Source organism: Serinus canaria, chromosome 3 (genome assembly GCF_022539315.1).
Source record: "Serinus canaria isolate serCan28SL12 chromosome 3, serCan2020, whole genome shotgun sequence".
Lineage (NCBI taxonomy): Eukaryota > Metazoa > Chordata > Aves > Passeriformes > Fringillidae > Serinus > Serinus canaria.
Genome location: NC_066316.1, coordinates 109467202 through 109483228, shown reverse-complemented (window position 1 = coordinate 109483228; position 16027 = coordinate 109467202). Strand labels below are relative to the sequence as shown.

General features: G+C 41.9%; 1 protein-coding gene across 1 annotated transcript in view; it reads left to right on the top strand.

The window, feature by feature from the left end:
* PKHD1 (PKHD1 ciliary IPT domain containing fibrocystin/polyductin) overlaps positions 1-16027 on the top strand; it is a 281842-nt gene that overhangs the window by 165501 nt on the left and 100314 nt on the right. Inside the window, exons 56-59 of the mRNA XM_050971903.1 lie at positions 440-592; positions 960-1838; positions 3170-3332; positions 5237-5397. Coding sequence (XP_050827860.1) covers positions 440-592; positions 960-1838; positions 3170-3332; positions 5237-5397 — 1356 coding nt within the window. The remainder of the gene's footprint in view (positions 1-439; positions 593-959; positions 1839-3169; positions 3333-5236; positions 5398-16027) is intronic.

Below are 16027 nucleotides of genomic sequence, written 5' to 3'. Positions count from 1 at the left end.
TTAAAATCCTCTTAGAAAACACTTAGCAAGGCTCTGTAGCAAAGAGGGTTTTGGCATTGACATTAGTCTGATCCTGAGGAAAATTCATGGAGATCAACTCTGCAGTGTGCTGAAGAGTAACTCCAGCACGCAGAGCCTGGAAAAAATGAAGTGTGAACCTGTTCGTTGATTTGGCACCTGCACACCTCAGGGGAAAGGTTTAGCACCTTCTTGTTCTAAAAACGAGATATCTTGGTAAAATATAAGCACACAGTGAATATTTGATGGGCAGGTGGCCTTTCTGGTTTTGTGTCGATGCGCGCAGATTGTGCTGGGGGTGAAACGCACCTGAATGTCAGTGCAGATTCTGCAGAGGAGCTGTCAGGATTTATGTCCCTCAAAGCACTGCCTAATAGGTATGATAGACACTTATCACATTTGCTTTCTTGAAACTCCCCAGGGCGTCCCCATGACACAGAAGATGGCAGAAGCATCCCTTTGGCCGCGGAGGTTGGGCTCCTCACACGGAACATCCAGATCCAGGCGGATGTGACTTGTGCTGGGAGGATGCTGGTGGGACACTTCAAAGACTCCAGTGGGATGGAGTTTGAAGGTAGTTGAGATTCACCTGTCCTCATCAAGCACACCGGTTTTGCCCAAGAAAGAGGTGCAGCAACATGTGAATCCATTCACATGTGCTGTGAAAGAACAAACTGATTGTCAGCAAGTATGAAACTTGAGCGCCACTAAAAATTCATAAATGGATCCATAAATCCATAAATCATATGAAAGATATTTTAGGAAGGGCTGCTGTGTGCTTTGTAAGGTTTTACTGTGTGTTTGTATATATTTATTAACAAATAACCATCACAACAATACACTGACAAAGTGCCTGCTGTTATATGTCTGACTGTTGTTAATGTGGTTGTCCTTTCCTGTTCTTATGTGATATTTATTTCACTCCATTTATCTCATTGCAGGTGCTCTTCAACTCTTAAATGTTCAGTTTTTGAATTTTGGGCCTCCTCAGCTTTCTGCCATTGAATTCAGGAATGTATCCCAGGGGTCCTCAGTGGTGTCATCCAGCATTAGTGGCAGCTGTGGAGCTGGCATTGAATCAGTTGAGAGCAGTGGGATCTTGCTGCACAATAACGTGGTGTTCAACACCACTGGAGCTGGCATTGATTTGGAAGGGAAAAATCACTCCCTCCTCAGGAGCCTTGTTATTCTGAGCAGGCAGCCAGCAGGTTCATTAAACTGGGTTGCTGGCATCAAGGTGAACCTGGCCAGCGGTGTCTCCCTTCGTGGCAATGTTGTGGCAGGATCTGAGAGGATTGGCTTCCATGTCAGGGGCCAGGAGTGTTCACTAGCTGGAGAACATTGCAGTGGAAATGTGGCCCATTCGAGTCTCCATGGCGTTCACCTGTACCAGGAAGATGGATTTCAGACCTGCACTAGAATCACAGGCTTTCTATCCTATAAGAATTATGACTATGGTGTCATGCTCCACCTTGGAGGCAGCGTTATGGTGGAAAATGTGGTGCTGGTGGACAACACTGTGGGACTCCTGGCAATGGTGCACTGTGCCTACACCGAGCAGTGCTACACAGGGAAAAAATCCATAGAACTTAAAAACTCCATCATTGTTGCAACGAGCTCAACTTTTGACTGCCTCAGAGACAGGATCAAGCCTCACTCAGCAGATCCAACAGCCCAGGACCGACCCCCAAGCTACCCTCTGAGAGGCCGTGTTGGGATTTTATGGCCCACCTTTAGCACCGCTCCCAGCCAAAGGCCAGAGCATCCCTGGCACAAAACTGGGCATTGTCCAAAAGCCCTGGGAATCATGAAGCTGAAAGGTTGGTCTTCTGCCTCCACTGGCCAGACTGTTCTGTCGCTGCTTTTCTTTACTCATTTCACTTTTTCCTACGGAGGTTTTAGCCTCCCACAGATGGACTGTTGGAGAAATCAGAGCCTCAATGAAATTGATAACACAATTCCTCTACAACTTGATACAGTTTAATTAAGAAAAAAATATTATTTGATATTTTTCACTTCATGAATCTACTGCAGGATAATTGTTGCCCCTAGAAGCTGTGGCTGCCCCATCCCTGGAGGTATTTAGGGTTGGGTTGGACAGGACTTGAAGCAACCTGGGATAGGGGAAGATGCCCCTGCCCATAGCAGAGGGGTGGAATGAGATGATATTTAAGGTCCCTTCCAACCCAAACCATTCTTGTATTCTATGATTCCATGATAATTATGTCTCGTGCTAATGTATAGATTCTACCTCACACATACCTTCCTTCTGTGTTGCTTTTCCAACTGATTCATCTCTCTGACCCACAGTTGCCTCCACCTAAATAAAGATACCAAATCTGAGCAGTGAATATCACACTTTGGATAGAATTGTCACAGAACATAAGAACTACAACTCACAGAAGCAGTTATGACCTTTACTGGTATATGAGATTGCACAAGAGGAATGTATCCTGTTATGTATCCTGTATCTTTGTTTCAAATGAATTTTTTCAGTCCCCAGAGCAACATTTGAATATAGAAGAATCCTGATAGCTGGTTGCAAAGGTGGTATCTAAACACCTCACTATTTTCATGTTTTATTCCTCACCGCTACTTACTTTTGCAAGAAAATTCATTATCCTCTTTTCACTGAAGAACCAGAGAGGTAGAGAAAGACAAGTAGACTTGTGCAGAATCTCACAAAAAATTCATGGCACAATATGTATTTTGGAGCTGCACGAGAGTTGAGTGCCAGAGCCAAGTATGTGTCATCACACCCTGCTTGTTTTATTTCAATTTCTGGCAAATAGAAAAATCATCCAAGGCAGGTTGTTATTTAACTGGTTCTTACTTATTCAAATGATAATGCATTATATACTCTTGCTTTTTGTTTTCTCTTTCAGTTACTATTTCTTTGATTTCATTTCCTATGGCATGACTTGGTTTGTATCTATTCTGGATTTAACTTAGCTACAGAGTATTCTAAAGCCACATGAAGATCTATGAACAATGCTATTAGTCTGATTTAAAAATAATTTGCACATATATATATATGGGCGGCATTTTAATATGGAAAACATCACATGAAAAAAACCCAACTTTCTTATCTCTAGTTATGGCACTATTTTAACCATTTTTGCTTGCTTGATCTTCTCTTGATCCCTGGCAGAAGTCACCTTTACTGGTTTTACACACAGCTGCTACAGTGAAGACAGGGATGTCTGTATCATGTCAAATGCTGATCATTTAGGCATCATGCCTCTCATCACAGCAGAGACATCAAGTATGTTACATGTCAGTGAAAAGGACAAGTTCTACTTTCATCCAACAAGGTAAAATGCTTCATTCTGAACTATCGTTTTTCCAAAAAAAAAAAAAACCCCAAACACCTACAGCTTTGGAACTATCCTCCCCTCATATCTGCTTTTGTACTGCTCCTGTCTGACAAAAATGAGCAAGCTCCAACATCAAACAAACATGCACAGAAAAACTCAAATATAGGAAAAAAAAAAAAAGGAAAAACACCACCAAATTCAGTTTAGGGCAATCTTTTACAATTTGAGTTTTGAATTCCATCAAGGTGCATCTCTGGATGAATCCTGTTGGATTTCTTCTTTATCTGACATTTGTGTAGCAAAACAAGCCTCACATATCCCATTTCCTAAACCCCCCTCCTGAGCATCTCTGACTTCTCAGCCTCAGGCTTCAGAAAATGTCAGGACCTCCAGGAGAAAAACCCTGAGACAGGGAATGTCCTTTTGGTCGGGGAAGCGTGGCTTGATTTGTGCCTGCGAGATCACATCAGAAATGTTGATCAGTACCAGGCAGGCTGTGAGATGTCAAATGATTGCCAGAACTGCTCCTGCCCAGGGAGAACATCATCTGTGAGTGTTGAGGAGGGAGGGGAGAACTTCATCTGTAACCTTAAGTCACTGCTGGTTGCAATGGTTTAGACATACCACATCCAATGGAAACCACATGCCTATTTATTTATTGCAGTCACTGAACATGATGCAGAGGCTATGTCAGGGGAGCCTTGAAGTAGCAAAAAAAAAAAATAAAAATTCCAGCATGGACTCCACTTGCCAGTCAAAAATAATTGGAGGTGTCCCGCACTGCTATGTTCAGAGCCCCTCCAGCTTTCTGCCAGAATTTCTTATTTTATTCTATATTTTTGCTTTTTGCTCTGGGCACTAGTTTGCGTGTAGATTTCTGAGCCCTGTCCAGCTTGTCAGCTCCCATTATGTTTCACTCTTGTATCCATCCCACAATACTCTGCTGGTAGTGAGCTGCTGAATACCCAGTCTACTGCAAGAGCTGGTGGTTTTCAAATGTGAGGAATGCACGTGGATTACTGAACGCTTCCTTGGGAGGCTGCTGAGCCTCTGAGGGTTGTTCCATCTCCCAGGGCTCCTCATGCAATATCTGCATGCATTTATTTAATCCACCTTTGCAGCTGCTGAGCTTGACCCAGGATGTGGCTGCATTGTTCTGCTTCAGCATCCTGAAGGGATATCTTGATGGATTTGTTCTGTCAAAGAGAAGATGAGCATTGCCTTGGAGCAAGAAAAGAAATGGAAACATCAGAGAATATAGCAAATCCATGAAGAACTTTGCTAGTAGACCTAACCAGCAGAAATGCTGGATGTACTGAGAGATGGTCAAAAAGTGAACTGTCAGGATTAGAGGAGTCTTTGTTCTCTGCCTATTTTGAGCTTGGTTGACTGAGGGAATTGGCCTTTTTGTTCCTCTGTACCTGTTTGCCTCATTCAAGGTGCCAGCAATCGGCTTTTTTCAGCCTGAGACCAAAAATTCAAGGTCAGATGTGTAGTAATCTGAAAATATATCCATGGACTTCACTGGAGTGCAAGTCTTTTCATTGTATTGAATTCTGCCATGGGTGTGAGATGCTCAGTTCACCAGTTCCTTTAAGCTGTGTTGAACCTTTAGTCAATCTGCAGCTGAAAGCAGTTCACTACATGTTAGTGTTCCAAAAATTAAGCATGTTTTTAAACACACTGACCTCCTTCTATAGTCAATATAGAGCCCTGTTTAGGAAATTATTTGTCTCAACTCTTATATTTGTCTCAGTGAGATGAGTTTCTCTCAACACCCCAGTTCTGTCACAGGTACCTTCCTCTCTGGCAGCCAGTAGTTAATGGCTTACATAGAAATTTATAGGCTTTTCTGGCTGTTCCAAGCCACTAATAATAATGTTACCTTTCCAACTTACCAGTCTACAGAACTCTAAAGACACCATGCTCCCTGAAAAGAGATGCAAAGGTTCCAGGAAAGCGCTTTTCAAGGATTTGGATGGAGGTGTCCTGCAGCTGGAGCCACCTGTCTCTGTTTTCCCCAAGTCAGAGTTTGAATGGACGCAGTTCTACTCAGAATCTGGTAAGTGCCTGTGCTGGAGGGAGTGTTTGCAAAGTCATGCAGAAACTTGAGCCATGAGATGTGACTTTCACAGAGATCTGCTGCTGAGGCTGAGGTCACGGTAGTCCCAGTCTGTGTGATTCCTTTCCAGGCAGGATGTAGTGAATTGTGCTGTGGAAGTCTGGGATGACCCAGTGTGCAGCTTTGTGCCCACCAGTGCCATTCTGCCTACTTGCACTACTTGCAGTATCGTTTCACCCTGCAACCTCAGCCTCTTTAGGGTCTGACTCACTAGATTGGGTGGCAAAAAGAAATTTTTCCCTGTGAGTGTGCTGAGACCCTGGCACAGATTTCACAGAGAAGCTGTGGCTGTCCCTTGATCCCTGGAATTGTCTAAGGTCAGGTTGGACAGGGCTTGGAGCAGCCTTGGGACAGAATACGATCCATTTCACCCATGGCAGAGGGTGAAATGAGATGATCTTTGAGGTCCCTTCCAACCCAAACCATTCCAAGATTGGTGATTCTACCTGCCCCTTGCAAAGTTCTCTGAGAGCACTGAGGGGCACGTGCCATAAAAACACCACAAAAATGCAAAATAATACCAATAATTGGCCCTGCAAGGATTTTCATCTGCATCCCACTGAGGAGATAATCAAGCTGAAAATCCACTCCAGAAGTTTGACGACCCCTCTCTGCTTAAAAAAGGCCCATTCTGCTCAGTAACCACTTTCTGGAGGCTCCCACAGCAAAGCTCCATTCTCATCCTGATTAAAACTCAGCTCTCTGATTCCAAATAAACTCTTTAATTACAATTAGCATTCCCTGTGCCTGCTGCTGATGGTGGCCATTTTGCTGTTGAGATGAATCTTTTGTAACTCTGCTGGTATGGGAGACTGATGGGAGGGACTGTAATTAATCCTGTTTTCCTTCACACTCTGAAACTGATTAAACACAAGAAGAACTTTAATCTTTAAACAACCTGTGTGAGGCTTTTCCTCTAAGGATCCCGCTCTAGCTGGCTGCTTACAGGGTTGATTTATGTGTTGTCAAGATGCAAACACTGATTTTTATTGTACCTTTTCCACCCTAATTATGAATCACATCCAAGCACTAATGCTCTAGTACTATTACCACTTAGCACCTGCATATTAATGAATAAATTTGCATACAAAACCTGAGGTTTATTCAGATTCCCACCATTTTTAGCACATCCTAGCACACAGTCATAGGTATGAGAGGAATCCCCACCATCTAAAGTGCTCTGAGGGTACAACCTACACTCCATAGGGTTTATCTCCCTGTGAAATGGAGGTAACAGCATATGATAAATGTTGCCTGCTTCTGAAGCTAAGACAAAATTGCCGTGGTCTTTTTTTGGTGCCCAAATCTGAATGGGGATTTTTTTCCCCTTCCCTTCACAAATGTGTGTTAAATTCCTCTGCATTTCTCATTCTGACTTATGGTTCCTTTTGTGGCTGACATTTGAAAAGGCACAACTTGATGATAAGTTGAATTCGTGGTCATCTTCTTCCCTTCTCTTCTTCTCTTTCTGGCAAGTTGTAGCACTGAGTATTTTTCACAGTGCAATGCAGGATCCCAGGATAGACAAATTGGAGATAAAGATCAATTTTCCTGCTCCCACTCATCTCTTTCCAGTAGGACCATAGCAATTATTCTCCCCCCTGTGCTGGGCATTGATGAGGCCAAATCTCAAGTCCCACGTTCAGTTTTGAGCTCCTCACTGCAAGACAAAGACATTGAAGAGCTCGAGTGTTTCCACAGAATGGAAAGGAGCTGGGGAAGGATCTGGAATGTAAGTCCCACAAGGACCAGCTGTGGGAGCTGCGGTTCTTCAATCTGGAGAAAAGAAGGCTCAAGGGGACTCTCTACAACTCCCTGAAAAGAAGGATTGGCCTCTTCTCCCAGGAAATTAGTGATAGACCAGAGGGAAATACCCTCAAGTTGCACCAGAGAAAATTCAGGTTGGATATTATGAAAAATTTCTTTCCAGAAAGGGTGGTCAGCAATGAAAACAGGCTTCCCAGGACAGGGGTGAGGCCATCCCTGGAATCATTAAAAAGAAATGATGAAAGAAAGAAGAAAGAAAATCAAGATGTGGCCCTTTGTGATATGGTTTAGTGGGCATGGGGGCATTCACTCATTCATCATGGGCTTGATGACCTTGGAGGTCTTTTCCAGCCTTAATGATTCTGTAGGGACAGATCCCCCTTTGGTGTGACAATGCTTCAAGGCCTGTGAAGATGGTGGTGTTGTCACAAAATTAAACAATCATAGAATGGCTTGGAAGAGGCATTGGAATGGGATGATCTTTCCTATCCCTTCCAACCCAAAGCAGTCTGTGATTGTATGATTCTGTGATACACATAGATATTTATGTTCACATCAAGCTTCCAGTTTGGCCAATTAGATTGCAATTACTGTCCCTCAGCCATTTTCAGATATTCTGATTACTCTGTGGGGAGCAAACCAAAACACTCAGACTTCAGGGACAAAAAAAGCCATGGAGATGTTTTATCAGAATAAGGAATATCACAGAGAAGAGATTGTGAGAGCCATAACAGGGGCACAAGGGATCATTCAGAATTATATTGATGTTCCTGGATTCACATGATGTCTCTTATTGAAGATGTAATTGATATAGAATTTATGAAATTTATTATTTCTCTACTCACTCTTTTCCCCCTTTGTTTTCCCAAACTTTTACCCCCTGAGTTTGCTCTTTGTTCATAGACCAAGCTTTTTATTGTGACTCTCTAAAGAAGCAGAATTGTTCACTTCAAAATGAAATTTTAGTTTTCTGGATAAACCACAGAAATTTAGAAAAAAGAACAAAACAGGAGGGAACATATCCAAGATTTTTGTTGCTATTATTATTTCTACTGCAAGAAAAAAGGAGTAACAACAAAAGTGGGTTTGAGTCCAACAAAGCATAATTACTTTTTAATGAGAGAGTCCTTTCTAGTCTCTTTTTTTTGTCTTTTAAATATAATGCTGCAAAAGTTTAAAATTAAATGTTTTCAAACACCCTCCTCCCTAAATAATTTATGAGGAACTTTCAAAGTACCATTTTTTGAATTATCCAAAACAATTTAATGAGTTTAACATGAATTTGTAATTATTTAAATCTCTTTGAGCTGCCATTTTTGGATGACAAAATGTTTTTCTCCTAAAACTCATGTCTAGAGCAAGCCTCTTGCAAAAGAGCTTGGGGCCAGGCCTGGAGCACTAAATGGTTCCATGATAGAGGAAATACCAGAATCATAAGCTGTACAGCAGAATTAGCTATAAACAGGAGTGTCTTTTTGGGGAATTAAGGCTAAGTGAACAGGTTTTTGTATTCAACTGATTCCTATGTCCATGTCAAAACCCCAACTCCATGAAGGGCAGCTGATTCAACCATCCTTGTGTAGTTAAAGGATCAGCTATTTGCTGGCTTTTGGCAGTGTTCGTAGGACTCTGTTATCACAGTTCCTAAATCTGTAATCTGGGATGACTCCCAGAGCCATCCAAGTTCATTGTCTTCCCTTGGTGGGAATGTAGCTGAGGACCCTAAACTGGTAGAAGGTCCAGCTGTCTCCACTTCTGTTGTCTCCAGTATTGTCCTAGAACTTTGGAATGGTTTGGGTTGGAAGGGACCTCAAAGGTCATCTGATTCCATCTCTTGTCACGGGCAGGGACAGCTTCCTCTAGAATTTACTAATGTCCCCTCCACTGAGCAAAGAGAGATTGACTCATTACATGGGTAATACACAGAAACTGAGAGATGAAACCAAGGCTTTCGAGTTTTAGTCTTGAGCCTGCAGACTTATATTTTCTTCCTGCTGACAGATACATTGTAGGCATAATTTAAGGCAATTTGGTCTGAATAATCATAAAATCATGAAGCAGACCAGGTTGGAAGTGGACTCAGAAGCTCATCTGGTCCACCCGTCTGTGGGAAAGGAACATTATCTGTCATCCTGTACAACTGTATTTTGGAAACCTCAAAATGAGGATGTGGTGGAAATCCCACCATGTACCTGGGGAGGTTGCTTCAATAAACCATAGAATCACCTTAAAAACCTTAAAGATCAGCTTGTTCCATCCTCCTGCCATGGGCATGGGCACCTTCCACCATCCCAGCTTGCTCCAAGCCCTGTCCAACCCGGCCAGAGATGGGACAACTACAACACCTCTGATTGCTCTCACTGTGAAAAACACCAGTGATTGCTCTCACTGTGAAAAAAACTTCTTATATGGAGATGAGACCTTTCCTGGTGCAAGCAGTACCTGTAGCCCATTGTCTTCCCCATGTGTCTCCTTGTGAAGAAAGAGCCTCATCCTCCTTGTAGCTTCCCTGTAAGCATGAGAATGTTGTGATGGGATTCTCTCCTGAGCCTTGTCTCCTCCAGGGAGAACGTTCCTAATCCTTCAGCCTTTCCCCAGAGGAGAGGCTCCCCAGCCTTTTCACCAACTTTGTGTCCTTTCTTCAGTTCTTTCTAATTCTGTTTTGGAAGACAGGGGGATGATGAAGCCCTGGGCTATCTGATGTATATTCGTGCAACTTTTTCTTTATTTTATAAACGTGTGCTCCTTGCATTTTGTGTGAAAAATCAAATGTATTTTCTCCTTTACAACCTGACAACTCCTTGTGACTTCTTTGGATACAGTGGAAGAATCAGTGAAGTTTAGGTCTGTAGTACCTCTGTGGGATGGGCATTCATTTTGATACTAGTTTTCCAGGAAGAGGAGAGAATTTGTGACTTGCCCAGGGTCAGTCATTGAGCTAAAAATTTTCCTTTCAGAACCCTGACAGCCAAACTCTGAATATAAACATGCAAACCTGTTAAAGCAGGTGGAACTTTATGGTTGCATGGACTAGAATAAGCCCAAAGTGCATTTTGCATAACACTTTTTACTAAAAAATATTCCTGGACTATATTTTGGGACATCACTGAACATTTAAATTCCGGCTACAGTTATAAAGAAACAAACAAAAAAATTGCAGTTGTGTTTTGTTTTCTTTTTTTTTTCCCCCTAATTATTCTTAAAAAAAAAAAAAATTTTTTTTATTGACTCAGCTTTAGTGTTAATCTGTTGGTGAGAGGATCAGGGCATTGTGGACCACTAAACTTTTAATCTGACCAGCAAATCACTGCAGTTACATTTTCCTGTGTCATTTTTAATCTGGACAATCTAAAGCTGTGAAATTGCTCAGTAGGCTTGTTTACTCTCTAGAGGTAATAATTACATTTTCTAAACCATAAAGAGGAAAGTGTTTAATGTGTAAATGCTGATGTGAAGCAACTTATGGAGACATTCAACACTCAATTTTATAAAAAGCTATTGTCAAAAACTCTTTGAATTATAACATTGAACCTAAAAGTCATAAATGAATATACAGAAGTTTGCTAAATTCATCAGAAATACGATAAAATGTCAGATGTAGGTAAAAAACAATAATTTGGGTTATGGATTGAAGAGTTTTTATAAAATTTTCTTTCTTCTGGTACTTTTAATTATTAAAAAAGATCTCAAACATTAGTTGGGAAAGTGTAGAATTTTGAGACACAGGCTGGCAGTATAAGTTAGGGCTAAAGCTGGGTGAAAATGTTACACCATAAATATTTAATATTCCAAGGAATATGATTAGCCCCACTAACTATGCATAATCATAGTCAGTAATTAAAGATGCCTGAGAAGAAAATGCAGGTTTGTTAGATCTGCAAGGAATGAAACAATGCAATATCAGCATTGTTTTCCTCTGGAGCTTTTTTGCTGTTGCTGTTCACAAATAGAAATTTGCTTTTTCTGCAATAAATGGCCCATGCAAAATGGGCTGGAAGTAGCAATGGAGGACATTAAAAGAGCTCTTACCAAGCTATTCTTTCATAAAAACCAAACCTAATATGATCAGAAAATGCTTGTAATCCTTAATTTTCCTGAAAAACACATTTCTGGTAAAGATTTCAGCAGACTTTAATTAAGTTGAGACCAAAGCAGAGAATAAAGTTGGGAGGATTTTCGTAATGCTCATGGGAGAACAAAGTTTCAAGTAATCCAAAGGGAAATTAAGTTATTTTTATATCTTTGATGTCTACGTGGTGGCTCATCGGGGTGAGATGGTGGAACACACTGAATTAAAGAATCAGCTCTGCCAGCTTCAGTGCAGCAGAGTGAGGGACAATTCTGTGGGTGGAGAATCCACCAGCCGGGAAAGGGCAAGGAAAGGCTTTAAACTGACAGAGGGCAGGTTTAAATTAGAGGCACAGAAGAAATTCTTCTCTGTGAAGGTGCTGAGGCCCTGGCACAGATTACCCAGAAAAGCTTTGGCTTCCCCATCCCTGGAAGTGTCCATGGCCAGCTTGAACAGGTCTTGGAGAAACCTGGGATAGTGGAAGGTGTCCCTGCCCATGGCAGGACGTGGAACAAGATGAGCTTCTTGGTGTCTTCCAGCACAAGCCAATCTGTGATTCTGTGATCTGGATGCCACCATGAGACTTCCTTAGGGGACAGCTCTGCTAAGGAAAACCACTCCTCTACTCTATTTCTTCTGGTAAATCAGAGAGGAACTGGGCACAGTTGGGGATGTAGCAACAAGGTCAGCAGGGGGGCTGAGGTGGCCATGCCACATGTCCATTTTGAAATACTCTAAATTGCTTTCTCTCACAGTCACCTGTGTTTCAGACTCTAATAAAAGGCTATTTTCCTTTCTCAGGGTTGCTTTTTCCTTAATTCTGAATCCAGGATGTGTGGGATGAATGGCATTATTCATTTTCCATGTGATCAGCATAGAGCAATGTATTTACACACACAGATTTTATATCTGTATATGTATAATTGTATAAGCCTATCAAACCCTATTTCCTTGTGCCCATCAAACAAGGGTATCAAATCCTTTTCTCCTGATGAAGCCAAAAAACCTTGGGCAAACCCAACCATTTTGCACATTTATTGCTGTAAATGGAGTTTAGCTTTTTGTGCCACCCTTTCTGCTCCTTTTCTAAATTCCTCAGGTTCTTTCAAACAGTCATGCACTGATGTTCAGCTGCATAAAATGTAAAATATACATATCTATTAGAAATTATTATCCAAATGAATTTTGGAAAAACTGATTATGAAGTCAGGTCCCTGACAATGGGAGATAACCTTGCCCCTTAGGATAGCAATCCTTTTTGAAGATGTGCCAACAAATAGTTTGTGCCTAGTCTTGCTATCAGAAATTCTTGGCTTCTCCTTTTAGCCTTAATCCCTGAGGATAAAAGAGCAGGTTTTAATTTTCAAAACTCAACTCCTGTATTTAAGGAGCTACTTTAAAAAATTCCACCATTTTTAGAGTTTGTGAGATCTTGGAGAGCCTGTTTTCTTCCCTGGGGGCTCAGTACCCTCAGAACACCACATCACCTTGGTTTAGGATTCTAGTTATGAATTTGAAACCCACCTCTCTCCCTTTCTGAATATAAACGTTGTCTGCAACCCAAACAAAAGGGGTTTTTTATCATTGACATGATGAAGCTTCCTTTTCAATGTAGCGTTTCTTAAACTGTGATTCATAAAGCACTGGTGGTCCATGAAACCTGAATAACTGATGGACTCACCACTGATGGATTTATTAAGGAACCTGGCAGTTAAAGGTCAAAAAAATTATTAGGCATGTGGAAAACAGGTAATATGAGGAATGGCTGGAAAAGCTGAGCGGCTTGGTCTTGAGAAAAAGTAGAAGAGAGGTTTAGGAACAGCCTTCAAAGACATGAGACTGCTGGGGATTGGAGAGAAATAAATTACTCTCAAAGTCTGTGGAACCAGAAATAATGGTCTGAAGTATCATCAGGATAATTTTATGTGTTGGGGGAAATGTTGGAATAAAGACAGAGAAACATGGGCATAACTTTCCTGAGTGAGTTTCAGGGTCCTCAGTCGGTGGTATCATCCTTAGATAATCAGATACAGATGATCTTTTCCTGAGCTGGTGGAGGATGGGTCAAATAACTTCAAATATCCTTTCCAGCACCTATTTTAAAAATTCTGAAAGGATATTTGTGGCCTGCAGGAATCTTTGAGGTCTGACAGTGATACATCCAAAGATCAGGGTGTTGTAGGAGGTTTGGTAATTAGGACTCTCTAAATGCTTCTGATGAAGACCAAGAGTGACCACTAGGGTCAACCCACATGCTTGGTCCTGGTCATTCAGTCTGCCTGTTCTTGTGGAATGCCAGTGAGCCTGAAATTCTGTGCAATATGTAACTGTAGACATGAGTCCCATGGAAAATGGTGTCCAGGGTGTGAACGGAGTTTACAGCACCAGGGAACCAAAGCTGGCACAGGTTGCCCAGAGAAGCTGCGGCTGCCCCATGCCTGGAAATGTTCAAGGCCAGGCTGGATAAGGCTGGGAGCAGCCTGGGATAGGAAAAGGTGTCCCTGCCCATGGCAGGTGAATGACTGACCTTGAAAGTCCCTTCCAACACAAACCATTCTATGAATCTATTCCTTATCTGGGATCTCTCCTCCAAACTCAGACATCTTTCATGTTCTCTCAAGAAACTGTTTCATTCTTATTTATCATTCCTGCTTTGGTGATGCCCACAAATCTGGGTCAGTCGTTGGGTTTTATTCCTACAATATGCCACCCAGAAATTTCCAGCATCTTCTGGAAGAATCACAGAATACTTTGGGTTGGAATGGACCTTAGAGACCATCCAGTTCCACCCACCTGCCATGGTCAGGGACACCTTCCACTATCCGAGGTTGCTCCAACCCCCATGCAACCTAGCCTTGGACACTTCCAGGGATGGGGTAGCCACAGCTCCTCTGGGCAATCTGTGCCAGAGCCTCCCTACCCTCACAAGGAAGATTTTCTTCCTAAACACCAATCTAAACTTACTATATTTCAATTTGAATCTATTCCCCCTTGTCTTGTCAATCCATGCTCTTGTAAATATTCTTTCTCCGTCTTTCTTGTTGACTCACTACAAGTACTGGAAGGCCACAATTAGATCATCCCAAAGCCTTCTGTTCTCCAGGGTGAACAATCCCAATTTCCTCAGCCTTTCCTCATAGCAGAAGTGCTCTATCACTCTGATCATGCTGGAGCCTCCTCTGGACTTGCTTCAATACCTCCATTTCCTTCCTGTGCTGGAAAGCCAGGGCTGGAAAAAACTCTGCAGGTGAGGTCTCACCTGAGTGGGGCAGAGTCACTTCCCTTGATCTGCTGCCCCTGCTGCCTTTGCTGTAGCTGCTGCAGAAGCTGCTGGTATTAAAAGTCAAGCCAGAATGTGTCAGGAGAAACAGAGGAAGTGGAGAGGTGAGAGTGAGTTGCTCCAGTGAGTTGCTCCAGTGAGGCAGTGATGGAACCAAGGACAGCATCTACATGGAGCACCCTCTCCAGGCTTGCTGGCTGCTACCTTTAAGAAGGCAAGATGGTTGTGTTTATGCAATTAAAAAAAAAAAAAAAGAAATGTGTATTTCATTCTGCAAGCATGACTATATTATTTCCTTTAGATCTTAGAGACATATTTATAATCCAACCAAACTGCTGAGTGGGAGTTTGCAGAGGTTTACAGGGGAAGCACCGCATTTTGCAACAATTAATTTTGCAGAGGAAGCAGCCTGTTTAAAGATGCCTGTGGCAGTCACTAAAATATGTGTTGTTTTTCAAGGCCACCAGACACACAGTTGGCTAGGTTGGCTAATAAACAAAACAGTGGGGAAAAAAAAAAAGACAACCCAGCCTCATGGGGTTTGCAGGAAGAAGGGATGAGAAATAAAATGAATAATGCTTACCTGCTAGGGGTGGATGAAGACTATAATTGTTTAGCCCCTAGCAGATCCCTGCAAGGGTTAAAAATGACAAAGATATTAGTTGGTGACTGCTAAGATTGTTGGTTTGAAGCTTTGGGCAAAACACAGAGTGTTATTTACCGGACTCGGTCGATTTACTTCTTAATGCAATAATGACCTGTGAAATGAAACGTGAGCTAAACAATTGTTCCTCATTGTTTCCAGTAAAACATCCTTTCATACCCCATTAAACCACCATTAATTCCATTTGAAAGAGAAGCAGGCACAAACACCAAGGGATAGCTCTCTTTTCCTCTTTTCCTCTCTTTGTGGGACTGATCAAGGCCTGTGGATGGAAAAGCAGCTTTCTCACCCATTTTAGAGGGTGTTGATCAGCTTGTGGGGGACACATTTTTGAATGAACACTGCAGAGATCTACTGCATTGGCACCCAATGGATCACATTCCTGAGTTCTGCAGAACATATCAGGAAATCTGGCTAACAGTCAATTTCTTGGTGTTTATACATCATGTTTCTGTCTCTTTTTTTTAAGCTGGGTTTCTTCAAGCATGTAATTTATGTAATCATGCAGTGTATGTGCAGATATATCTGTGTGTTATTTCCCTCCCAGTCCTTTTAAACATATTTTGAATTTTAAACAAAACTAATAGAGTGATAAGTCCTCAAGGTTATAGATTCCTACAGGTTTAAAAAAGTTTTGGTCTGTGAAGAAAAACTCTGCGAGTGAATGTTTCTGTCCCCCAAAGTGGGTTATCCATTTGGAGTCCTTTGGCTACCAAGAAATGTTCTCTGGAGTGAAACTCCAGGTTTGTATCAAAACTAAAGGAAAAAACTTTTGGGCGCTGGTTCAGAG